Source organism: Molossus molossus, unplaced genomic scaffold, assembly GCF_014108415.1.
Source record: "Molossus molossus isolate mMolMol1 unplaced genomic scaffold, mMolMol1.p scaffold_m16_p_20, whole genome shotgun sequence".
Lineage (NCBI taxonomy): Eukaryota > Metazoa > Chordata > Mammalia > Chiroptera > Molossidae > Molossus > Molossus molossus.
In genome coordinates this window covers 31,019,274-31,045,584 of record NW_023425356.1, presented here as the reverse complement: position 1 = coordinate 31,045,584, position 26,311 = coordinate 31,019,274, and the positions used below count along the sequence as shown (strand labels likewise).

Sequence of the window (26,311 nt, the reverse complement as noted above, 5' to 3'; positions counted from 1 at the left end):
GTCGTAGTTCAGGCCTGTGTCCCCGGAACAAGTCCTCCCTGCGGTGGTTAGGTTTTCCCCAGTCGAGAATCCCTCCTCAGCTCCCAGCAGCCTGCTTCCTCCCTTTTACTAATGGGCCTTCTCAGAACGAAGAAGCTTGGTTGTAAGTGTCTTTCGACTCGAGCAAGCTTAGGGACCGCAGCCTCCAGCCGCACTAGTCGGGTACTGAGCCAAACCAGCTCATCCCTCTTGGCCCAGCTCAGATCCCTGCCCCCTGCTTCCCCTGCCGCAGCCCAAGGCAGTGAGGACAGAGCCAGCTACACCTGGGGAGGCTTCTTGCTTTGAGCACCCCCTTTCTGCTAGAGCAGGGCATGGCCAAACCACAGCCACAGAGGTGAGCACGGCTGCCAGGCCAAGTTTGGAGTCCCTGGGATGGAATGGTCGCTTGGCTGAGCCCCCAGGACCTTGCATGGGGGGAGGGGCAGGAGCAGGCAAAGAGGGTGTGATCTGATGTCTCCAGGGAGGCAGTCCTGGGCTGGGCTGGGGTGGTGGGGTGAAGAGGTGTGAGCTTACATTTGAAGAAAAGTTGTAGTGGGTAAAAACAACACAAACCTGCCCAGGAAAACAGAGCAGGACTTAAACGTTTTAAAAAACCATAGCAAAATAGAGCTCTAACTGTAAAATACAGATATCAGGCTTAGGGGGCCTGTGTCCTACAAGATACCTGTCCTGCTGCTCCTGGATGTCAAGGGCCACCTGTCAGAGCATAGGTTGTGCTGCTACTGCCGCCTGGGTTGGGGATTCCCTGTCCATGCTTTGGCCTCTTGGAGCAAGGGTAAGGGGAATGGGTCTTCTAGCCATCACTGCTTATTGAGTCCTAGCAGAAGCTAGGCTTAGAAGGCAACGAAGGACTGATGTCTCCCAGAACCTGCTCACACCTTGGGTAGGGACCCAGCCAGGCTGCTCACCACACTATCACCCACCAGAACCTCTTGGAGCAGAATGTCCGTAGCCCACTGTCCTTAACCACCACCTTAACGAGACTGGAGACTCGAGTTCTCTGAGCCCTGTCACTGACGCTGGGTGGCCTTGGGAAGTCCCTGACCCTTTCGATCTGTTTCCTCGTCTGTGAAATGAGAACTTGGACAGGTTGGGCTCTAAGGCCTCTTCCAGCTCCGATGTTCTGTGACTGGTCATATACCCAGAGCATAAGATAAGATGTCCCATTTATTAACCCCCTTCCGTGGAAATGCAAAAGAGCGGTCTGAGGCAGCCTGGGGGACGGGTCTTTCCAGGTGCTCCCAGCATTCCTTGGTCTCAGAAGTCTCCAGACTCCGAGAGACAGAATGAATGCTGCTGACTCTTCCCGGCTCCAGTGGGTCAGTGCCGAGAGTGCAGCCCGGGGCCCGCAGGCCGAGCTGGAGGAAGAGGGTGGGCACACTACGCCTGGTCTCCTGCCCAGCCCTGGAGGGACTGTGCAGAATGGTCTTGGTGGGGTGGGAGACCTCCCCAAGACGAGCCCTTTGGTCGCCCAGCCACCTGTAGTGGCTTTTGTCACTCGGGTGACAGGGTCGGTTGGCAGTGCTGGCTAAGAGGGCGACGTTGGGCCAAGTCTGGTGCCCCTCTCTACCAGTGTCCCAGCCTCTCGGCCCTTGTTGGCCCCCACCCCCAGCAGCCTGGAGTATCACCCCCCAAAGCTACAGGGGCTCAGGCTCTTTGGCCTCAGACATCAGGGCATTGGTGCTCAGCCATCCGGGCAGGTGGCAGAGCCTCCAGGGAGTCATCGAGGGTGGTGTCAGGGTCCAGCCATGTCGCCCTCCAGAAAGTCAGAGAGTCTGTGGCCCCAGGGTTGGCTCTCTCCTTAGACTGAGGGATGTTTGTGTTTATGCTTCGCACCCCTGCAGCCTGGTCACGTCCAGTGCTCCTGCCGCGTCTGGGCTCCGTCTCCAGGGACAGTCACGTGCGGTCCCAGGGTGCCACCTCCACAGACGTGGAGATAGAGGTTTCAGATCCCTTTCTTCCCATAGGCTTGTTCCTTCCATCCAGGCACCCTAGTGGGCCCGGGCGTAGGGTTCTGTATCATCATGGAAATTACTGCCCGGTGCCTCTTGATTTCAAAAAAAAAAAAAAATCCTTGCATGGGTTCTATCCTGTGGCAGAATATGAAATATCCTACCTCCTACTAAAAGGGTACTGTCTAAAGTAGGTGTTTAAACCAGCCATTCTCAGGCACAGTGTTGGGCCCTCTTGGCATCGGGAAGGGGCGGAGCCAGCTGGCTGCATCCATCAGAGGCGGTGTCCGGCTGTGGGGAGGGTGCCGAGATCAGAGCTCCAGGTAGCCTATGAGGGCCAGCATCGCCATGGAGTGGGGCAGGACGGTGCTGGACTGCGGGGCTGGGCAGACTGCTGAGTCCTCCACCATCATGCTGGTGCCTGGAAGCGGCAGGCAGCAGTGTGGGGCGGGGCTGGCTGGGCACCACCCCACCCCAGTCGGGAGGGCAGGCTTCAGGACTGAGGGCTGGTCTCAGTCCCACTCCTAGAGCGTTTTGTGGGTCCTCAGCCTCCCCCTGGACCCCCTGGAAAGCACACTCGCCTCCCTAGCCCTCGGGGAGGTTGGGGCACAGGACTACTGTGCACTTGGCTTCTGCCTGCTTTTCCCTTTCCCCTTTGGGTCTGGCTGGATCGGGGTTGGTTTGGGTGGGAAAGATCCCTGCATCAGGCATCTGAGTGGGCCTGATACTCCCGGGGGAATGGGTGGGGAGAGGCCGCACCTCCGTTCCTCACGATGTGAACTTCTGCTGGGGTTCCGTCCCCTCCGGGCCCTGTGGTCCGAATCTGCACCAGGGCGTGGCCGATGTCTTCGGGAACTGCGACTTCTATCCAGTTCTTGCTGGTGAGGTGGAGGGTGGGGGTCAGGTGTGCGTCATTCCGGTACAGCAGCTGTGGGAAGGTCAGCCAGGTGGAGTTACTGACCCCAGGGCCGATTCTTCTCTCTTCCAGCTCAGGCGCTGGGAGGAGCCCGGGGAGTTCTGGGCCCCGGAGGGCCCGCTTCCTCCCCCTCCCGTTCCTGGGTGACCAGGACCAGGCTCTCGAACAAGCGTCCATTGGTGCAGAAGGGCATGCGAACAGCTGAACTGGTTCTGCAGACCCCTTAGGCTAGAAGGACCCCACACTTCACCTAGGCCGTCTCGGCCCCCCAGAACCCTGCCTTTCTGCAGCCATACCCCTTGCCCCCTGTCTTACAGTCTCCATTGCAGTTTACCGGAGAACCAGTCATGTGTTTCGTGCATCTCACAATCACAGCCGCGTCGCTGACGTCTAGCTCGGATCCCTCTGCTATGAACTGGGCTCCGGGGGTCCGGAGGAGCTGTTCCTCACCGCGATTCGGTGCTGGCCTGACCCCTTCCTCACCTTATAGCCAGTGACTGCAGACTCATTCCGCAGAGGGACCACGGGGTCCCACTTGATGCTAAGGCTGGAGCTCGAGAAAGTCCAGGAGATGTTGACGGGAGGTCGCCGTGGAGCTGCCGGAGGAGGGAGGAAGCCGGGGTGACTTGGGGTGACTTCTGACCAGCCACCCCTGGCCTTGAGCCAGCCACCCCTGGCCTTGAGCCAGCCTTGCTTTAAGTGCCTGCCAGCACTGAAAACCAACCCCAGCAGATCCAAAGGTTGGGGGAAGAGAGGGGCGCTGTGAACTCAGAAGCATGAACCCCACTTCCTTATTTTCATTAGGCTTGCTGCCTTGTTCCTTCCAGCCCGCGGCTTGTGGGCTATAGCATTCGTGTTGCACTGGGAGAAAGAGTGACCCTAGAGGCACCCCCACCCCAAACTCACCAGTCCCCACCCCAGGCCGACAGACTCACGGGGCTTCATGGTTGTGGCGTTGGTGGAAGGGCTGGTAGGCCCAGTGCCCGCCCTGTTGTAGGCCCGGACGGTCACGTGGTACTTGGTGTTGGGGTGCAGGTCGGTGACTCGGGCACTGGTGTCCAGCCCAGCTGTCCTCACACGGTCCGCGGCTGCTTCTTTGTCCCCAGCTTTCCAGTAGCGGATCTGAAGGGGGCAGGGATACCCTAGGGTCAGCAGTCAAGTTCAGGACCTCAGGGCCCCTCTGACTGTGGCCCTGCCTACCCACATTCTGCTCTGCTCACTCTCATCCTTGTGACTCAGTCCTGAGTCTCAGAAACTGGACACTAGGTCATGAGCTCCAAGCGAGAGACAAGTCAGGGAGGGTGAGTCCCTGCTGCCTTCTCAGTGCCCAGCAGGGAGCTGGGGAGTGGCGGGTGGGAGTGGGGGAGGGGCCTGCTGGCACCCAATCCTATTTCACGACTTCAGGGAATCCCCGGGGACTCTGCTAAAGGTTACGAGATGCATATTTATACTTGCAAAGTTGTCCCCTATACCCAGCACACTTACGATGGCTGCCCAATAAATGCAACCCTTGTGAACAGTCATAGTACTAAGATCTGTGAACTGTTCTTCCAAACCGAAGGCAGAGTCGGAGTTATCTCCTCGGCGGGGCTTGCCCAGCCTCTGGTGCCAGAACCCAGGGCTGACTGCTTGAACGGTGTTAACATCACGTAACCAGGCCCGACGAGCTGCCCTAGGCAGTGACATTTTTTTGCTTTGCCTTCTTCCCTTCCTCTTGGCTTCCTCTCTCCACCTACTCCATGGGCGCCCTAGTGTGGACTCGCTGGGCCCGGGCTCAGGCCAGGAACTGCCGGGCCTAGAGTTCCCTAGGGACGGGCTGGTCAATTGGCACATAGAGGGGCCATGCTGCTGTCTGCAGGCCTGAGGGTGCCGCGCTAGCTGGGGTGGCATGAAAGGGGCAGGCCGGGCCCCTCCAGAACCTGCCCCTCCTCTCCGGGGCTCCCGCAGCGTCCAGTGCCGGTGCGAGCCTGCATTTACGTCGAGGTGGTCTGCAGGCCGGCCTCCCCCGTGGGCACCAGCCGCGGGACCTGGCTAAGGCTGCGTTCACAGTGCTGCTGGCCGAGTCGGGGAATGGGTGATCCAAGGAGGATGGAGGGGAGCTGTGAGGCGACCCCACCCAGCCTGGAGACCCCCGCATCCCCGCCTCTCCCGGGTCAAGGCAGTGCTCACCTCGTACCCCAGGAGGATCCCGTTCACGTCCTGCTGCACAGGCTCCCAGGTCACGTTCATCTCTGAGGACGAGACCCCCTTGGCCCAGACCTTGGCAGGGGCCACCCTAGGCTCTGGGGACCGATACAGAATGGATTTGGATTCCCAGGGCTTCCTTGTGTCCTACAGAGCAGCCGCCAACCCGGACGGACCTTGCTTAGAACCTCAGAGCCCAAGGTCCAGGATGAAGGCCACGGGGCGGGGAGGGGTCCCAGAGAGCCGCCCTCTCCTTCCCAGGCCTGAGGGGGAGACCAGGCAGCAAGGGGTAGAAATGAGGCCAGGGGCTTAGGACCCAGGTGTCTTCACCCCCCCGTGGAACTGAGGGGACGTGGGGACTGGCACCGACACTCCACCCCCTGCCACGGGCAAGTAGCTGGGATGGGGCGGAGGGCGGGCCTAGGGCCACCCACCTTCCTCGGCCGAGTACACCAGGGCAGTGAGGCTCTCGGGCCCGTCCCCTCTGCGGTTGTAGCTGCGGATCTTGACCTCGAAGGGCGTGTAGGGCTGCAGGCTCTGGTTGCTGTAGACGAAGTACTGGGCGTCGGCGCCGGGCACCCGGGCGGTTTGCCAGCCTGTGCTGCCCTGCCTGCGGAAGGACAGCAGGTAGCCGAAGCCGTCTCCGTTCTGGTACTCCCGCGACATGGGCTGAGGGGCAAGAGCGTGGCATGGGTGCGGGGCTGCGAGCGCGCTCCCGCCCTTCCTGTTCCCGACCCAGCCTTCACCCGAGGACTCGTGTGCCTGGGGTGGTTTTTCTCCCGCGTGGGTGCTCCCGAGAGAGGCTGCGGGGGCCAGGGGAGGGGGAGGACGTCTACTCTTGAGGGGGACTGTGCAGTGGCTCTCTGCACGCTGCCCCGGCCCAGAGATGAGTCAGGACTGGGGTGGGGGAGGCAGGCCCTGTCCCTCCAGAGGCATTTCTGCTTCTGTCCATGCAGCTTACCGTCCAGTTGACGATGAGCTCGCCAGGGGCTCCTCCACCTCCGCTGAGCCCCGAGGGTGCCACCGAGGGGGCTGTCAGGGCCAAGGGACACAGATGTTGCTTGTTAATGGGCAGTGTGGGAACAAAAGTCTGAGCCTGTGCCTGTCAAATATCCTAGGACGGAGACACCCCTTCTGATGGGCCCTGGTTTTGTCCTCTTAACAGTCCCTCTGGGTGTGGGCTCTGGAGTCAGGCAGAACCGCGATCAAATCCCACCTCTGCCACTTACTAGCTGTGTTTCCTGAGCAAGCTACTTAACCTCTCTGAGCCTGATTCCCCCTCCGTAAGGTGGAGATAATGTTTCTCTCAAAGGGCTGTAAAGAGAATAAAATTAAACGAGATAATGGTGCATGGGTGTGTGTGTGCACGTGTGTGTGTGTGTGCATGTGTGTGTGTATGAGTGTGTATTCCATCCATGATCATTGCTTTCTTCCCTCCTGTCAGCTTAAACTAAATAACAGAGACTGACTCCAGCATGCTTTAAATGAAGGGGAATAAGTAATCCGGGACTGCAATGAATGCAAAAACATTTATTCTGAGTTGCAGGGTGTTTTATTTATTTATTTTTTCTATTTGTGGCAGATTTAATTTCCTTTGTCTCTGTTATTCAACAAGGTTGATGTTAAAACAAGAATATATTTCATCAGCTCATGAAGCTTGACAGGGGGTCGCTTGGCTGAGGGTTAAAACATTTCTGCAGACGACCCCGCAGTTAGAGACGTGTCACTCTGTTTGGTGATGACAGCGTAGGGCCCGGTAATTTGAGAGGAGTGCTTAACCACGTTGCCATCCGATCTTGCGACCTGGGTGTTGTCGCCCTGTCCAAGGTGGGGAGACTAAGCCCAGTGCAGTTGTGGGACTTGCCTAAGGGCACAGAGCAACACGGCCCAGCTGGAATGTGAACTCAGTGCTTCTGACTTCAAAGCCCGTTACCCTTGCTCTGCATCACAGCTGTCTTTGTGCTCACTGGCCCCTGGGGTGCCAGAGCGCAGGAGACTACGCCCCACCCCACATCTGACTCTGACAAGTCCAGTCAAAGACGTGCTCCTTCCAGAATGCCTTACTCAGGAGAGGCGCCCGTCAGAAATGTTAGATGACCCAGTCAGGCTGGGGCAGACAGGAAACTGTCACAGGGACACGGGGAGGCCTGTGCGGCCAGGAGAAGGGGAGCAGGGTCCTGCTTCCACGCTGCCCGGCCAGGATCCCAGGGCTCTGTTCCATCATGTGACCACTGTCTGTCCTTCAAGCTAGAACGGAGATTTCTTTCCAACCTCCATCCCCCCTTAGAGACTCTCTGATCGATGCTCATTCTGACGTAAATCAGCACCCCTCCCCTGCCTCCTGCTTCTGCCGGTTCCTGGAATAGGCTCTTGTCTACCTGGTCAAACATAAGGTAACGTCCCATACCTTGTCGTACCTGCTCAGTCCCTGTGGCCATCCCCCGCACCCTATCTAACGCTCTGGCACCTGCCAGGCGGCACAGAGAATATCCACTCAGTCTTGCAGCGGCCCAGGACCTCCACCTCCTAGGTTTGTTTCCCTGAATAAACTCTGATAAATGCCAGAGTATCCTGCCTCTTTCTCGGGTCTTTCCCTGCCCTCCACCTTTAGAGGTAGATTTCCAATCCTGGGACCTTTCCCTGTCTGGGCGTCCTAACAGGCTCTCATGCTGGGCCCTCCCCTGTGAAGGGCTCGGAGGGCGGGCGGGAGCCTCTTGGGAGGCTGACCTGAGCCTGTCCTGGTTCCCTCCCTCCCTGCGCACCCAGATTCTGACACTGCCTTTCAGGAGGGCTGTGGGTGACATCCACTCCTCCTGCTCCCAAAGAAACGATCCGGAGGACTTGGAGACACTGGCTACTTCCCTAGGCCCCTGCACAACACACACACCCAGTCATACACTCACCACAAGCACTCACTCACACTCACATGCTCACGCACACACACACATATACACACACAGTCATATACTCACAAGCACACCCACAAAGTCATATACACACAATCATACTCACAAGCACACACACACTCATGCTCACACGCACACATACACATATACACAGTCATATACTCACAAGCACACACACTCACATGCTCACACGCACACATACACATATACACACACAGTCATATACTCACAAGCACATCCATACAGTCATACACACACAGTCATATACTCACAAGCACACACACTCATGCTCACACGCACACATACACATATACACAGTCATATACTCACAAGCACACACACTCATGCTCACACGCACACATACACATACACACAGTCATATACTCACAAGCGCACACACTCATGCTCACGCACACATACACACATACACACACAGTCATATACTCACAAGCACACACACACTCATGCTCACACGTACACATACACATATACACAGTCATATACTCACAAGCACACTCACACTCATGCTCACACGCACACATACACACATACACACACAGTCATATACTCACAAGCACACCCACACAGTCATATACACACAGTCATATACTCACAAGCACACACACACACACCTTCCTCATTAACTGAGTCCTGCAGCTTCCGGGAGCGCACTTCCGGGAGGACCTCTGCCCACCACTCCACGGTCCTGGGTGCAAGTCCAGGCTCTGCCAGTGTGGCCCTTCCTTTCTCCAAACTTTGGTTTTTCCATTAAAAACAAGACACTTTTTGTCTTGAGATATTGTAGATTCACATGGAGTTGCAAGGTTGGCCCATGTTTTAGCCAAGGGCTTTGGACAGGCTGTGGCCCAGGGCACAGGGCAGTGAGCAGTGCAGTGGCCCAGCCTGACCCATGTGCCCTCCTCATCTGTGTTGTTAGAGGCTGAAACCTGGTCAGCAGGGCTGGTACTCTGCATAACTGCTGTTTGCTGGGGGCTATCTTTATGGAGGGCTAGGGTCTATGCCCTGATGTGACTTCTCTTTGAGACACCCAGGACTCTGACCTGCTTCCTTGGTCCGGATTTTGCTGGAGGGCACACTGGGCTCCCCAGTGCCCAGGATGTTGCTGGCTATGACCCGGAACTCATAGTCCATCCAGGGTGTGAGGCCCAGCACCTGGGCGGTCTCCGCATTGCCCTCAATGTTGGCAGGATCTGCAAGGCACGAAGGAGTCGGTGTTCCAGCATGTTTACTGGTCTGGATGGGGAGCGCGGGGACGGAGCCTGCACCACCTCTTTGTACCCAGCCCTCATGGTGGGGCCTGACACATACTAAGCACTCATACCCCTTTCAGAAATGCCCGGAAAACTAGTCCTCCCTGCCCGGGAGCCTTTGCTGGTGTTTCGTGCACCCTACACCCCCATGCGTGTAGTCATCGCCCCAGTAATATTCCTGCCAGTGCTTCAGGGGTGCAGACTGAGCTCGCCCTCCATCTATCCCTCCTCTCCTGCTGTCCATGTGACACCATCTCCCACTGGCCTGGGTGCTCTCTGCAGGCAGATGCCCAAGCTGGTCCCTCTCTGCAGCTCCAGGCTCAGCCCTGGCCCCACCCAGCTCCCTCTGGCACACGGCCAGGCCCTGCGTCCTGACAGTGCAGGAAGGGGGCTCACACTCACTGGTCCGAACTTGCTTCCACTTCCCTGCAGGTGGCGTTCGAGCTTGCAGGGTGTACTTGGCAATGGGGCTGTGGTTGTCAAAGCCACGGCTCCAGCTGAGCTGGACAGTGGTGTCACCAATGTCCCTTACCACCATGCCTCCTGGGGGGCCCGGGGGACCTGCACCAAGAGGTCAGAGCATTGTGGGTCAGAGCTGAGCGGCTTCAAATTTGAGCCGACCTCCTCCAGGCTGGTTTGGGCTGGTGAAGTACTGAGTGGGGGCAGCAGAGGGCGCCACAAATACACGCTGGTGGGGGAGGAGGCCTGGTGCCTGGAATGTGTCCAAGGCTGGAGGGGTCACAGAGGCCCTCACATAGTGATGTGTATAGATTTCCCAGCACTGGGCTCTGAACACTTCCGGCCTTAGCAAAGTTCTGTGCTCTTGGGATGGAGCATGGAATGGCTATAAAATTGTGGCTTTTGGATCTATAGAGAACCACCGGCCAAGTTCGGCTCAGTGAACTTCTGTCAGAAACGCTTCCCCGCAGCTCTCGGGGAGAGGAGGGGAGTTAGGAAGCGAAGGTCAGAACAGCCCCTCTGGCCTCTGGGGTAGGGGGGGGGGAAACGCCATCACCTCGGACCAGGACGGTGGCCTCCTTGGATGCACTGTCCACAACCGTCTGGGCCATGCAGGTGTACTTCCCGCCGTGGCGCAGCTGGGCGTCCAGGATGGTCAGATCCCCAACCGTCTCCTTCTGCACACGGGGAACAGCAAGAGGGCAGGTCAGGGGCGAGCTCTGGCCAGTGCAGCGAGCCAGGAGGCACGAGTCAGGGCTGGCGTCCTCTGCCCCATCCCAGCCAGGCTCCTCTGTCTCTGGGTCCTGTCTGTTCAGGGGGAGGAGTCAGCGTCTCCCCACTCAGTATCACTGGGGACTAAACAAGTTTGTTACACAAGACAGTCAACAATGGTCCAAGTTCATGACGCCGTTGGCGTGGGGGCCGGATAACAAGAGCGGCGGAGTGAGTCTTGCCGAGCGCCTGGAAGTCCAGGTTTGTCTCTGTCTCTCCTACAGGCACGGGGTTCGGGAGAGTCCAGGGGACTGCCGGTGTAAGGGAGGGTGGTCATGAATCCGAGGGTGAGGTTGCCATGGTTGGCCTTCCTGCGGGGAAAGGCTTTGGGGGTGGTTAAGGACATCTTGGGTACCCTGTCTATCCAAAAAGAGGGGGGAGCTTTGGGTTCCCAGCCTCAGGCTCACCACACTGGCCCTCCGGTAGTGGCCCCCAGGCTTATCGAAGTCGACGGGGAAGTCATCCAAAGTCCAGATGAAGGTGAGGTCCATGGTGGGGTCGTGGGAGGCATGGCACTGCAGGGTCACGTTGTCTCCCAAGTTGATGTCGGCACTCGACGGGGCTAGAGTGATCTTGGTTGCATCTGCCAAGAAAGTCAAGGCCGTGAGAGGGTTTGTCCTAAGCTCCAGGGGTGAGAAGAGACAGCATGGCCAACAGCCTTCTGACCTCCCAGCAGCCCAACAAGCGTGTGGAGGGAGGCAGCACTAAAATCTGGCTGGTGGCTAGCGGGGGGTCCCAAATGAACCAGATCCTGCAGGAATGTGGGACTGAGGGCTCCATGGTGAGGAGGGATGATGCCCCCTGGTGGCTGAGTCCACCAACCTCAGCCAAACCACACCCTTACCTCGCACAGACAGGATGCCAGTGCTGTTGGCTTTGCCCATGAAATTCTCAGCAAAGCAGGTGTATTTGCCTTCGTCTGACCGACTGATGTTTCTTATGATCAAGGTGCCATCCGGAGTTACAGTCATTCTGCAGCAAGGACAGAGCAGATCTGGCCACCCCAGGGACACACTGTAGTCCTGGCAAGGGACTCGCCTCCAAGGAGAATGAAGGGGAGCAGGAATGGCTTGGGGTGGGGTGCGGGCTGTACCTGCTGCTGTTGACCAAAATCTCAGTGCCTTTGCTCCAGAGCACCACGGCCTTCGGAGCTGCCCGGGGCTGACAGGGGATGATGACCTCTCCCCCGCGGGCGGCAGGAATCAGGCGCCTCACGGGATTCAGCCTGAAGTCTGGGGCCAGTGCTGGAAGGAAAGGGGAGCACCCCCCAGTCATCCAGAGTGTCCCCAGTACCTGTGACTATGACGTCACCTGGCGGTGTGTGAAGCACCTTATGTACCCTTCGTGGTCAATCCACGAGTGACTCTCAGCACCACTTCCAAAGTACACCCAGAATCAGCCCCTTCTTATAATCCCACTGCCGCCACGCTCCCAGCCACCAGATCTCCTGCTGGGCTATAAAACGCCCCCTAACTGGTCTTCCAGCGTCTGCATTTTCTTTCTGCAACCTCTTTTCCATTCAGCAACCAGGAACATCTGCTTTCAAATGTGAATTCGGCACTCAGAATGAAGCTCACCTTCTCACAAGTCCCCTCCTCGCCAATCCCACCCCGCTCCACTCTCTCCCTCGGTGTGCTCCAATCACCTGGGCCATTTTGGTCCTTCAAAAATGCCACATTTTTTCCTGCCTCAGGACCTTTGCACTGGCTGCACATTTTGCTTGGAAATCCCCTAGAGCTTCACGCGGCTGGCTCCTCCTTCGCACTTGGATCACATCCCCAAGTGACTGCCTCAGAGAGGTCTTCCTTGACCACCACATCTCACTGGCCCACCTCACTCCTACCGTTCTCTCTACTGAACTTTCTTCACCTGAGGATATTTTCCCATTGATTTTTACAAAGAGAGGAAGGGAGGGAAGGTGGGGGAGGGAGAGAGAAACATGGATGTGAGAGACACACATCGACTGGTTGCCTTCCACATGACCCTGTCTGTGCTGGGGATCAAACCTGCAGTCTAGGTAGGTATGTTTGACCGGGAATTGAACCCATGACACTTTGGTCTGCAGGCTGACACTTTAACTGCTTAGCTGAACCAGCCACAGCTCTGCTGAATTTTCTTTATACTGTATTTTTAAAAAATTTTTATCCTTACCCAAGGACAATTTTTCCATTTTTTGTTCAGATAGAGTGGGAGGGAGAGAGAGGAAGAGAGAGAGAGAGAGAAACATCGATGTGAAAGGGACACATTGAGTGGCTGCCACCTGCATGACCAACCAGGGCTGGGGACAAACTATAACTGAAGTACGTGCCCTTGATGGGAACCGAACCCAGGTCTCTCTGGACCGCAGGCCGATGCTCTAGCCACTGAGCCAAACCGGTCAGGGCTATACTGTATTTTTAATGGCTGTCTGAGATTATCTTATTTAATGATTCAATTTTGTGTTTATTTGCCCTCCCCCCCCCCCTTCTCTACTGGATTCTAAGATACTGGAGGGCCTTATCTGAGAAGGTATTGATTAAATATTGGTTGAATGGCCCTGGCCGGTTTGGCTCAGCCGTTAGAGCGACGGCCTGCGGTCCAGAGAGACCCGGGTTCGGTTCCCGCTAAGGGCACGTACCTAGGTTGCAGTTTGTCCTCTGCCCTGGTTGGTCGTGTGGGTGGCAGCCACTCGATGTGTCCCTTTCACATCGATGTTTCTCTCTCTCTCTCTCTGTTCCTCTCTCTCCCTCTCACTCTACCTGAACAAAAAATGGAAAAATGTCCTCGGGTGAGGATAAAAAAAAATATATATATATATATTGGTTGAATGAATGAATGAATGAATGAGTCTTAGTTAAGCCTCACTGTAACTTGATGAAGTAGCCATCACTAGGTCCATTTTACAGATGAGAAAACTGAAGTTCCATGAGCTCAAGTCACACAATAAGAATATGAGCAGCAGCCAACACTAACTGGGCACCTGTATGCTTTGGGCAGGTGCCTTATGCTTTACCTGTCATCGCACTGAGGCCTCACACCGCTGCACGAGGGCAGGACTGTGCCCACATTTTATAAATGACACTGTGACACAGCGCTGAAGGGGCCAAGTTAACTATGAATCTGATGGCGCTTTGCCAGCTTTCTTTTTCACCGCAACAAACATATAATTTGTCTGTGCCAGACATGCACCAAGCCAGAGACCTTGTCCTCTGGGAGCCCTCCATTTGGTGTCTCGTCTCCTTTCTAAAACCCTTGAGTTCTACTCAGAAGCTCTTAGAAAACTGGAGGAAACTGCCAGGGTGTGCTGTGTGTTTAGAAATGCTGCCCGTCAACCCCGGGAGCCCCAGGGTGCACGCCCGCCCAGGGATGCCCCCAGCCTCCCTGGGCCCCTCACCTTGCACGGCCAGCTCGGCGCTGGCGTAGATGGTGCCATGCTTGTTCTCCGCCACACACTGGTACATGCCCGAGTCCTCCAGGCTCAGCTTGGGGAACCGCAGGTCCCCGGCCAGCACCTCTACCCGGGTCTGCAAAAGAGCAGGGCCACGGGTGGGGCAGGGGCGGCAGGACCCCTGGAGGACCAGGGTGGAGGGCCTACAGGGGGTGTGTGTGCAGTGACCACTAGGCTGCTGCTCCCTGGAAGGGGCCCATCTGCCCAAACCCATCTAGAGCCACCTGGAATCCAGGCCTCGGAAGACTCCCCAGGCCTCGCTGCACATAACACACGGAAGCCAGAGGGACGAAGTGACCCACTCAGGACCACACGGTGTGTCTGTGGCTGAGTGTGCCTGGAACCAGGTCTCTGGACCCTCCAAGTCAAGAGTCTATCCAGTTGACCCATCTGTGGCAAGTGACTCTGGGATGGAAAGAAGCACCTAGAAACACTCTATGGCACTCTAATTAGCCCGGAGGTGGGGGTGGCGTGGGGAGGTGGGGGGAGGGAGTGAGGGACCAGGTGAGCAGAGGACGGCTGGTGTGTGGGAGGTGGGGGGAGGGAGTGAGGGACCAGGTGAGCAGAGGACGGCTGGTGTGTGGGAGGTGGGGGGAGGGAGTGAGGGACCAGGTGAGCAGAGGACGGCTGGTGTGTGGGAGGTGGGGGGAGGGAGTGAGGGACCAGGTGAGCAGAGGACGGCTGGTGTGTGGGAGGAAGTCCCAGGTCGGCTACCTGGGAGGCCAGAGGTTCCCCATTCCGTAGCCAGCGCACTGTGGGCCGGGGCTTGCCGGCGGCTGCACAGCCCCAACGCAGGCTGGAACCGATGTCAGCGTCCATGTCCGAGATCACCTTGAGCCACTGGGGCTGGGCTGTGGGGCACAAGGGAGAGAGAGGCGGGGGTTGAGCAGGGAGGAGCCTCCCGCTCATTAAATGGGCCGGAATTGCAGGGCTGCTGTTCCGGCGCCAGACAGCAGAGGGAGCCATCAGCATTCTGGGAGGGGGTGTGGTGAGCAGCAAGGCTCAGGAAAGTTGGCCCATTCAGCCGGTGCCACTGGCTGTTTTGGGAACTTAAATCATTCTGGAGCCTTCCATGTGTTCTCTGCAATATCGACTGAAGCTCTGAGCTGGCCACAGCGCTGACGTCTTCTGTTCCCACACCCAACGCAGTCCTGGAGCCAGAAGGCTTCAGCAAGGGGAGGACTTTGGGGAGGACCTCCTCAGTCAGAGACGAGGGTGAAGGCGGGGAGAGGGTGCCCTGTCTTGTACCCTGCACGATGATGCGGCCCTGGACACTGTCTCGGCCCTTGGAGTTCTCCGCCTCACACTCATAGGTGCCTTCGTCCTCGAAGCTGACGCTGGGAATCTGCAGGGTAGGCTCGGCTGTGGCCCACTGTGGGGACAAGGAGCCGTCCACTTTGCGCCACTTGATCCTGGGGACAGGGCTGGCAGGGGAGACAAAACCAGAGGGGTGCACTGAGCTAGTCAGACTCCCCTGTGTAGACAGCTCCTAGGTCCTTCTGAGATGCCGGGCAGGTGGGTGGGAGGAGGGCAGCTCACCATGGGAAGGAACAGAGGGAGGGAGGTGCCGCTCCCAGGTGGGCTTGGAGCCCAGGCAGGAAAGGGGCAAGAAGTGGGGCTCCCTTCTCCCCTCCACCCCCTGCAACCATTGTGACTCCAGCGAATTTGGTCTTCCCTGTGGTCTGCACCAGAAGCTGGCCTGCCCTCCCACCCCCACAGGGCACTGACCACCCTACCTCTTCTGGGCCTTCCCTCCCCAACAGTGGCCTGTGACCTGGGTCTTTATGGGTCCCCTTTCCCCTCTCTCCAACAGGCCTTGTATCTATTTTCTAAAGGGTCTCTAGTTATCAGTCATCTGTGTACTAAAATCGACTGAGGTATCAATGAGTCTTTCAATATGGGTTTTCTGGAAGCCCCAAATTTTCCATAAAGCAGTGGGTGGCCTGGGCAGCCTCAAACAGCAGGAGATGTTCTCAGTCATTCATTCTGCAGATATTTGCTGAGCACCCACAATTTGCTTACCCTGTTCCAGTGAACCCTTTCTCTGGGGGAGCGTGATTTCGATGGCAAGTTTTAAAAAGATACCTGTTAGCATCCACAGAACACTCACTAAATGCCAGACACTGTTCTGAGCACCTTACATATAATAACTCGTAGACTCCTCATAACAACCACATGAAGTAGGTACTATTATTATCACCATGTACAAATAAGGAAACGGAGGCACAGAGAGATTAAGTAATTTACCCAAGGTCTCCCAGCCAGCAAGTGACAGAGCTGGGATTTGAACCAGGCAGGCCAGATGGTTAGTGCTCGGTGAGTGGTGGTCACTGTCTACTGTGGGCCTGGCACTCTGCTGGCCCCTGCGAGGGGTGCCCAGAGGACCGAGGGCTGACCCTGCCTGCCCGCTCTCTCTCCGGGGTGACCTGTGTCCTGGCCTGCCCCCTCCCTCCTCCATCACTCACTTCCCAAAGGCAAAGCACTCCAGGTTGACCTGCTGTCCCACCAGTGCATACGTCTCGGCTGGGAACCGGGCCTTGATGCTGGGTGCAAAGAGCCTGGGATCTGGGGAGAGAAGGGCCGGCAGATGCAGGAGGTCAGGTCAGGTGCTCCGGTGCTAGGACCTCAGCACAGCTCAGAGCTAACTCCATCTCAACTCCCTGTCTTCTTGGGGACTTGGGGCAAGCATCTGAGGTCTTGTAGCAGGCAAACTGGTGGTCTAGGCCCTGCCCTGTGCCCTGTGAACTGCTCTTCACAGCCTCTGAGGGAAGATCCCCTTTCTCCACGCCCGCTGCCCCCCGCCCCTGCTCTCTCCTCCGGGCCTGCCTGCGACCCTGACCTTCCGCAGCCAGGTTGAGCTGAGCAAACTTGCTGAAGACGCTCTTGGTGGAGAAGTCCATGTGGCTGGTGGCCAGGCAGGAGTAGTTGCCCAGGTCTGAGGCATTGGTCCTGGCAATGTACAGGTTCCCTGTGGTCTGGGACACGAAGTGACGCCCATCCGTAGGGATGAAGTTGGGGAACTCATTGAGAAGCCAGCGGTAGGACAGACCTAGGACGTGGGGAGTTCGAGGACAGCAGGGGTGTTGGGCTAACAGGTGACTCTGGGTGAAACCCCAACATGCTGGTGGGGATCTGTCCTAAGAGTCGCCGTTCTCTGAGCTGGGGCTGAGGGGAGACCTAGAGGACAGATGCGACTTGAGTCCTGCCCTTGGGGAGTGCCATCTGATAGGGACACAGCCCCGTGGGGACCTCCCCGTCTGAAAGGGAAGGCAGGGCCCAGAGCTAGACAATGACAGACCCATAAAGGAACCAGAATCACTCGCGGCGGAGGACCGAGGGGCCAGGGCCTCCAGGACCCACCCGCCACCTTTCATTCCATCCCTCCTCTGCTGAGCAGCGAGAGGCCCTCCTGTGCCCGTCTAACCGGGGGCCAGGGTTCCGCCTCACCTGGGTAGTGGGCAGGAGGGTTACAGGGCAGCATCACTCCCCAGCCCTCGTGGGTTTTCACTGGGTCTCGTTCCTCCTTGGAGAATTCCTGCAGAACTGGAGTGGAGACCAGGCAGCACTCAGGCACCATCCCCCAAGCCGGCCCCGTCCCCAGCTCAGCCTCAAGGGGAGCAGTCAGCTGGCCTTTCTGGACACCTTTCCCAGCCCCCTCTGCCCCTCCCCCAGAATGTCCTGGCACCCCACGGGTCTCACAGCCAAAGCGCAGGACCGCCTCCCTGCTGACCACGGTGCCCACTGGGTTGGAGGCCAGGCACTGATAGACGCCGGCGTCCTGTGCCTTGGTGGGGTTCATGATGACCAGGTTGCCCCCCACCAACTGGCGGTGGGAGCCGGGCTCCAGCTTCATCTCGGTGCCATTCATCTTCCATCTGCAGCAGAGGCGGGAGAGGGGCCTCCTGAGTCGCATCAGCCCAGCTCCCTGGGCCTCAGCACGCACTGTGGGGGTCTCACCTGTAGGTGGCAGGAGGGCTGGCCCGGGCACGGCATGCCAGGGTCACCTTCTCCTCTGTGGACTCTTCTGGGAATAGCAGGCTGAGGGGCTGGTCTTCAAAGACAGGGCCAAAGGTGGCTGGGGTTCCTTGGGCTGAGCTCCAAGCTGCAGAAAGGGACACCACCAGAGGCCTCAGGGCCGGGGGTCCAGCTGGAGCCTGGCCTCTGGGTCAGCGCTGCCCAATAGAACCCTCCACAACGATGGAAGGATTTCATTGTTCACACTGGCCAGCATGGTACACTCTCCACAATGATGGACGGGTTCCATGATCCGCACTGGCCAGCACAGTACACTCTCCACAATGATGGACGGGTTCCATGGTCTGCACTGGCCAGCACAGTACAGCCTCCCCAATGATGGATGGGCTCCGTGGTCCGCACTGCCCAGCACAGTACACTCTCCACAATGATGGACGGGTTCCATGGTCTGCACTGGCCAGCACAGTACACTCTCCACAATGATGGACGGGTTCCATGGTCTGCACTGGCCAGCACAGTACACTCTCCACAATGATGGACGGGTTCCGTGGTCTGCACTGGCCAGCACAGTACACTCTCCACAATGATGGACGGGTTCCATGGTCTGCACTGGCCAGCACAGTACACTCTGCAGACTGTAGGGTGTCACACCTGCCTTTGCCCAGGCATGGGGAGTGGGCTCCACTTGCTGATTCATGCAGCGAGGCACACTGTGCCTTTGTGGTGTCAGGCAGGAGCCAGGCCACCCCTAATTGGCTCCTACCCCTCAATGCAGCTGATGTCAGGCCCTCCTTGGTGGGTCATGCGGGGGGATCCCCATTAACCAATTAGTGCCTCCTCTCCCAATGCTTCCAGCTGTCAGTCCTGTTCCAAGGGTGGAGCTTGGTCCCTGTGCGCCAGCTGAGGCCCAGCCCTGGACCCCTGGGAGTGAGGGCAGCTGTGAAGCAGCTCAGAATGAGGGAGGAGGCAGGGCCCCCTGAAATGGCATCCCCCGTCTCCCTCCCCGCCACCCATCACTACCCTTCACTGCCGCCCCAGGCCTTGGAGATGGCGGCTGAGAGCCCAGCTTAATCCCACGTTAATGATGGTGGTGGAGGGTAGAGACCCCTGACCCAGCTGGGTCTTCGAGAGGGGAGGGGAGGGGAGGGGAGGGGAGGGGAGATAGCGGTGGAGGCAGCCAGGCTGCTGGGAACCACCTTGCACAATAGCAGCTCCCAGTAAGTCTGTCTGGATGGCGGGGGTGGCTGAGTGGGCCTGGGCGCACCGAGGCTTTGAGACTGGCTTCCTCCTGTGAAAGCCGTCTCCTCTGCAGTCAGCCACACGCACCCTCACCCCCATATCCACGTGTGCACATGTCCGCACCTCTCACCTACACATACTGCCTTACACGCATGCACACCACGCAGACATACGTGCAGACCTCTCTAAGCTACTCCAGCAGACGGATGCACACAAACGCATGTCTAACACATGCACACATGGCTCGAATGTTCATGTACACTTATTTATATACGTCTATGGTTCAAAATAAGATTAGGCAAGATTTCCCCGGCTGGTGGGCTCAGTGGTTGAGCGTCGACCCATCGGGCACCAGGAGGTTGCCAGTTGTGTTCCCAGTCAGGGCACATGCCCAGGTTGTGGGCCAGATCCCCAGTGGGGGGCATACAGGAGGCGGCCAATTTATGTTCTCTCTCATCGATGTTTCTATCTCTCTCTCCCTCTCCCTTCCCCTCTCTCCAAAATCAATAAAGAAACAAAACAATAGGTGAGATTCTCGGAGAGCCTGCTGGATACCGGATACACGCTGCCCGTTTCCTTGTCACACCCTCTCTTGAGGTGGGGACTGCCATTTCCTGATTTGACTAGCGTGGAAACTGAGACTCAAGAAGGTTAAATAATTTGCTCCAAATCACACAGCAAGAAGGGGCAGAGCTAGAGACTTGGACCCTGGCAGCGTCACCCCGGACCAGCATCCTTAGCCACAGGGGCCGTGGTTCTTCGCCTCAGTCCCCACTGGACCGCTGGAGGCCCACCCTGGAGGTGAGGAGGCGGAACCTCCAGGAGGGAGAAGGGAGGAATCCAGATCTGAAAGTGCCTCCGGTGGTCTGCAGTGCAGCTGGGGATGAGAGGTGCTGCACCCCGCCATGCTACAGCCCCCCCTCCCGTCACCCCCTCAAATGTCCACAGACACACCCTCACTCTCTACACATCCTCTGAAGACACACACACTCCCAGGCAAAGCACCGCCTCCTTGCTCCGCATCCTCGGATTCTCCCTGATTCCCGCCCCCCCCCCCAGCATGAGGTGAGAGAGGGGTGTGGAGGGGAGCCCTCAAAGCCTTTCCGGGCACCAGGTGCAGCCCAGGGCAGGTCAGTAAGGACAGTGGGGCCGAGGCACCTTCCTGAGAGGGTGGGGACACGTGACAGGCTGTTTCACCCGTGTCTCCAGAGCACTGCAACAGGGCATCCCCGGTTCCCCCTCCCTCGGCCTTCCTGCATCCCTGGGTCCAAGGACCCTGGAGGCTGCCCCGCGCCAGCCTCACACGATGGGGTCCCAGCACGGAGCTGTCCCTGAGGGGAGCACTGTGAAGTAGCCCAGGCCCCTCTCTCTGCTCTCTCCAGGGCGGGTGTCTCCTGCTCCATCACCAGGGCTCCCCAGCCCCGCAGCTCCTTCCAGCCCCTGGGCCATTCCCAGCAGCGCCCCCTGCAGGGCTGGATAGGGAAGTGAGGCCAAACCTAGCCTGCGGGCTGCAGCCTTGAGGGGCGGGGCGGGCGGGGCCTGAGCTGGCTGGAACCCGAAGACGGGAGGACGGGTGCTCTTTCTCCCACAGCGATCTTTAAGGAGAAAAGAAAGGTCTATTGATCTGGTCTGGGGGTCGGGGCAGAGGCCAGCGGCGGTCCTAGCGGACCCCTCAGGGTAGCAGCAGGGGGCCGGAGCGCTCTCCGGTCTCAGATGGGCTGGGTCCCGGGCATGCTCTCCAGAGTCCAGCTACCCCAGGCTCTCAGCCGGCGCTGCCTTCTCCACACCTCCTCCTTTCATCAGCCCCTCCTCCCGCCTCCCACTTCGCAGCACCCTGGCAGGAGAGCCTTTGCTGGTCCCTCTTGCCTTCGCTTGGGCCACCCCATGCTCCGCCTCTCCTCTCCCCAGGTCCTGCTCCCCATTCACCCGTCCCCAGGCCGCAGCACTCCCTGAACCCCGAGCTCTGTGGTACGGGCCCGCCTCCTCATGGCAGGGACCCCGGGGCAGCACCATCCGGAGAACTTCCCCTGCCCATGGGCGGTTCTGACCTGTGCTGCCCGGTGCCCTCGGCCCTTGAAACGTGGCTAGTACGACTGCGGAGCTCATTTTAAAATCGAATTTCTCTTCATTTTAATCATCCCTTGAATATTGGCTACTATATTGAACAGTGCAGCCTTAGAGGCCTCAATTGTGGGGTGACGTGGTAGGGGTCTGGTTGTGCCATAATCCTGCTGGGTGACCCAGGGCAAGCCGTTCACCCTCTCTGATCATGCCTCTTTCATCTATAATACGACAAAGACTCAGTCCCTCTCCTAACCTCAAAGGGAAGGGAAGATCCATACGTGGGGACATTTTTGCTCAGGGGTGTTCAGTGCTGCAGCAACGCGGTCAGTAATTCCTGTGGCCGTCACCCACAGAGCAGCAATGATGTAACGACAGGACCATCCCTGCTGGGCCTCGGAGACCAGACAGACACTCTTACCTGGAGAGGAGGCCAGGACCACGGCCACCAGCAGCAGCAGGTGCGACTTCCTCCCCGAGGGTGTCCCCATGGCAGGTGTCCCGGCAGAAGCGGAGAGGAGAGGAGAGGGCAGGGGCCTCGGCCCAGCCAGAGGGCAGAGCAGCAGGAGGCTGAGAAGCACCTAGGGAGGCAGAGGGCAGGGGAGCCCTGAGCAGGAGGGCCCCTCCCAGCTCCAGGCGTATCTCAGTCTGGCCTGGGAGAGGCTGAAACCGCTCAGCCTCCCCTGGGCCCCGGGGAAGGGGCTTGGCTATTACCAAGGAGCTCTTTGGTGGGCTGAGTGCCTCCTACTTGCCCCCCGGGAGTCTGGCTCAGTCTGTACCCGCCCCCCCCAGCCAGCAGGGTGTTGCTGAGGAAGTGAATCGGTGACTAATTGGGACTGGGAGGCAAGGGCCACCTGCCAACCCCCCTGTAAAAGCTCTTGGTGTGGGTTCTGAAGAGAACAGGGCCCGGGCCTGCATTTGGGGAACTATAACATCTTTCTCTAGCAATGGGGGGCCCACTCCCCCACTCCACCCCCGCAGCTGCCTAGGTGGGGGCAATAAGCCCCTCTGGGAGCCGTACTAAGCCTCCCAGGCCTAGCCTTGTTTTTCTAGTGAGGAGGGGTCTTGTGGATCCACCCACCCTGTGGTCCAGGGCCCCAGGTAGGGCATCACACACTGTGCAGGAGGGAGCCATAACCTTGTCCCTCTAGGCACTGCTCCCAGCCATGCGGCTAAGGGCCCAGAGGAGCCTCCCGAGCTGAAAGAGTTAATGCAGCTCCCAGAGGAGCCCCTCTTCCCTCTTGCACGGAGAGGAGCCCCCTCTTGCTCGAGAGGAGCAGACACTTGGTTACATCTTGGGAGCTCAGTAGACTCCACTGGTGACTCCACTGGTCCCTAGGGTGGGGGGCAGGGAGAGCAAGTCAGAGCACCCTCCATCAGCCTGCCAGAGGGGGCCTCACCGTTAGGAGCAAGGCCAGGGCCAGCCTGCCCACCCACTCCCCATCCCCGGGCCCACTACTGAAGTTCGGGGGAGCGCAGTGTGTCAGGGGCATGCTTTGTGGTTACGTGGGTGCCTGGGTCGTGGCTCCCACGGCTCCCTGTCAGAGTGGCCACAGGGAGCCGGATTCTGCTCCTCTGGCCTGCCTGCCCCCTTTGCAGACACCTAAGTGCAGGGGAGGGGTCTGAGGCGGGGGGGGGGGGGGGGGGGGGGGGGGGGGGGGGCTGGCTGGGGCTCTTCCAGGAACGGGCTGCATGACCCACGCCACCTCTGGGTCTCAGTGCCCTCGAGTGGAATGCTGTCCCTTCCAGCTCTGAGACTGTGATGCTCCCAGAGAGCACAGGCTGCCGAGGGCTGGGCATGCGGACTTGAGACTCTGCCCCCGGGTCGGCGCAGGGTCTGAAAACCAGAGCGAATTCTCGCTGTCGCCCTTCCTGCTGTCCTCCCGTGGAAGGAGAATCCCCAACCCCGTTTAAACCTTCTCTGCCCGGCTCCAGCCTCGCACCCACCTGCCTTTGCCAGGAAGGGGCCGTGGGGCCACCTCTCCCAACTATCTGCCCCTCCCTGTCCTTGCCACTTTCAGTTCCGTCACTTCCGGCCCCTGTGACATCCCCCAGCACCCCCATCTCTGTGCGTTTGCTCATGTGACTCCACTTCCCCTAATGCCAGTCCCTGTCCTCCCTCCTGGCCCCACTCACCTCGCCCCTCACCCGCCTCGAGAGCACACAGAACCCAGCCCTGATCCTCACTGTGCCCTGGCCCTGCCCGCCAGGTGCGTCTGCCTCCATTAGAAGGGTGCGAGCTCCCCCAGGGAGACAGTGTCTTCTTCACTTCAGTGTCACCTGCGCCTGGCACAGGATAGGTGTTCCTTGTGTTTGAGGACAGCTGTGCTGTGTGCCTCCAGGAGCCACGGGCATCCATGTCACACCCACAGTCACACACTGGGGCTCAACAGACAACCAGCTGGGCTGACCAGTCGTCAGCCTCACCCAGGTACAACCCCAGGCCAACTCGCACCCACTCCCAGACTCACACCGTCCCTCTCACAAACTCATTCACTCTCAGACACACTCACAGTCCCTCTCCCTCATACACACGCACACAGCCTCACACACTTTTATAAAAAAAAAATGTATTGCTTGATTAGAGAGAGAGCGAGAAACATTGCTTTGTCGTTCCACTTATTGATGCATTCCTTGGTTGACTCTTGTATGTGCCCTGACCGGGAATCGAACCCACAACCTCGGTGTAGGAGGATGATGCTCTAACGAACTGAGCTACCCGGCCAGGGCTCTCATACACTGTTATACACACTCTCTCTCATACACGCTCACACACACTCCCTTTCTCACACTCACCTTCACATACTTGCTCTCTCACATTCTCCCCCCAACACACACACACATGCGTGTGCGCGCAATCCCTCAGGTCTCGGCGTTGACAGGGTGCTCAGTCATGGGAGAAGCTGGAGGAGTGGCCCTGGATGCTACACAAATGCAGGGCGCTCAGGACAGGGAGGCACTGGGGCTCTGTGAGGCGTCCCAGCCTCTGGACTGGCCAGCAGCTCTGTGGGCTTGGACCAACAACCCCCCTGGCGGAGCCCGATTCTCATCTGCAACGTGGAAATCACACGTCCTCTGCAGAGCTGTTCTGGATGTGCAGTGAGGTCAGGGGGGCCTGTGGGGAAGTCCTGGGATGGGGTCTCTGCAGGGGTGGGGGCCGAGAGGATGGGCTCCAGACCCCCCTCCAGCCAGAGCAGCTTCCCTTGTATCTGCTTTATCTACTGGACTTCCCTGGGAGGCTCCTGTAAACTAAGCTTCCACAGCTCAAAAAGTTTGAAAATGCCCCCTTGGCGCTGGTGGGGCACATCCCGAGTCGGGCACAGAGGAGGTGCTCCATCATTGCTGGCTCATTCCTGCCCTTTGTCTGCCTGCCCGTCCTGGTGCTCGGAGGGTGTGGACTCGGCACTGCCCTGAGTGTGCCAGGGGGAAGCGGAGACAGCCTGCAGGGAGCTGTGGCGCGGGCGGGGGACCCAGGGGCAGGAGTCTGCAGCTGCTCCCGCAGTGCTGGTGAGAGCGGGTGTGTGAGTGGGTGTGCACATGCACACGTGCACATGCGTGTGTGCACATGGATGCGATGTTTGTGTGTATCTGCGTGTGTGTCTGTATGTCCCTGTGGATATGTGAGGTCTGGTCTTTGTGTCTCTAGGTATATACATGTGTCTCTGTGTCTCTGTGTGTGTGCCCATGTGTTTGTATGTGCGTCTGTGTGTGTCCCTGATGCACAGGGCATGAAGACCCAGCGCTGCCCTATTTCCTGTGCCCACAGGCAGTCTGCGTCCTAGGTCCCTTACCTCCACCCCACAGAGGTCAGAATTTCCGGTTTCCTCACCATAGACAATTACCACGCTTTGTGGATAATCCGATTCTACTGCTCCTCCTACACTTCAGCTTAACCCAGACCTTTATCAGTCACCTCTGGGCTCCAGGGCCCTGGGCCCCACTGAGGGGCAGATCTGGAGGGCGGGGCTGAGGAGGAGGAGCACCTGGGGTGGCACCTGGTCAGACGCACCCTGAGCTCCGCTGTGTGCCGACGCCCCGCGTGAACACCCCCCCACACACTCTCAGAGTCTGGGGCAAAGGCTGGAGCTTCCTGCCTTCCCGAAGGTGAGGTGATTGGCACGTCTTGCCCTGCGCCCACTTCCTTCCAGTGTTTAGCGCCGTGCGCCAGGCATGTGGTTAGCCCTGGGGCGGCCGTAATAAAACACGCCTTTGTGGAGCTCCCTGACCCACTGAGTGCGACCGGGGGTGCTCGCGAGCTACACGAACCAGTCAGCTCCTCGTACCGGCTGCCCTCGGACACATTCTAGAAAGCTCAGGGTGGAGGGGGGCTTTTGTCGGGAGCACGGCTGGGAAGGAGCTATGCCAGCTCTGGAGCTGGCTTGTGAGCCCCCAGCCAGCCAAGCCTGGCCCAGGCCAGCTGCCCTGGCACAGGGGAGCAGGCGCAGGCTGGCACAGGCGGGCACAGGCTGTAACCATCAGCGGCCGATCCTATGAGGCACCAACACAGGGGGAATGGGCTGCTTCGAGGTCCAGAGGCTCCAGAGGGAGCTGGCTGGATTGTGGGCCCCGGGCACCAAGGGCCACAGCTCGGGGAGGGAAGGCGGAGAGTTGGACTCTAACACACGACAGGGTTTGCTGGGCTCAGGGCCCCTGCACAGAGCCAGTCAGAAAGTGAAAGGTACACTCCTCCTCAGTGCTACCTTTGGGACACCCAGCTCTGGGCCCCGAATCTGTCTCCCCCAGTCCCAGAGGAGATGTGCGTACTGAAGCCTGCTTCCGGAAGGGTGGTGGGAGAAAAAGGGGTTTGGAGTCCAGTGATTTATGATAAGGCGACAACTGCTGCCTGAGCCCTCCGGACCCACCACCCCCGCCCCGCAGCTCAGCCCAGATGAGCAGGGCTCACTCAACCAGCCCACCTGCCCTTCCGGGCTCGTACAGCCCGAGTTACCGTGTTCATTACTTAACGTCTCTGAGCCTCCATGTCCTGTCTGCAACATAGGGGTGAGGAGGGGTGCAGTCACCCCAAGGGACTTGCGAGGTCAGCACCATTCCTGGCCCGTAGCAGGTGCTCGGGGACACAGACATGTCCGCGGACGCCGAGCCCGCTGCGA

The 26,311-nt window shown here is 58.7% G+C and overlaps 1 protein-coding gene across 1 annotated transcript; it reads right to left on the bottom strand.

Moving 5' to 3' along the window:
* Nucleotides 1-1,967: 1,967 nt before the first annotated feature.
* Nucleotides 1,968-21,720, bottom strand: CNTN2 (contactin 2). The gene is made up of 22 exons (XM_036272738.1): nt 21,622-21,720; nt 17,883-18,027; nt 17,625-17,800; nt 17,373-17,468; nt 16,765-16,974; nt 16,391-16,490; nt 15,174-15,349; nt 14,640-14,776; nt 13,872-14,001; nt 11,592-11,742; nt 11,343-11,470; nt 10,906-11,081; nt 10,284-10,404; nt 9,671-9,829; nt 9,059-9,208; nt 6,053-6,123; nt 5,526-5,760; nt 5,077-5,189; nt 3,843-4,029; nt 3,391-3,503; nt 2,751-2,919; nt 1,968-2,412 (listed from the first exon to the last, which is right to left on the bottom strand). The coding sequence occupies exons 1-22, from the start codon at nt 21,689-21,691 to the stop codon at nt 2,303-2,305; spliced, it is 3,123 nt and encodes a 1,040-aa protein (XP_036128631.1). The 5' UTR covers nt 21,692-21,720; the 3' UTR covers nt 1,968-2,302.
* Nucleotides 21,721-26,311: the final 4,591 nt, after the last annotated feature.

Coding starts and splice junctions, on each gene's coding strand:
- CNTN2 (XM_036272738.1), bottom strand. CDS start 21,691: ATGGGGACACCCTCGGGGAGGAAGTCGCACCTGCTGCTGCTGGTGGCC. Junction 15,350..16,390: donor GAGTGCTTTGCCTTTGGGAA/GTGAGTGATGGA, acceptor CTCCCCTGCCAG/CCCTGTCCCCAGGATCAAGT. Junction 9,209..9,670: donor GTGGAAGCAAGTTCGGACCA/GTGAGTGTGAGC, acceptor CGTGCCTTGCAG/ATCCTGCCAACATTGAGGGC.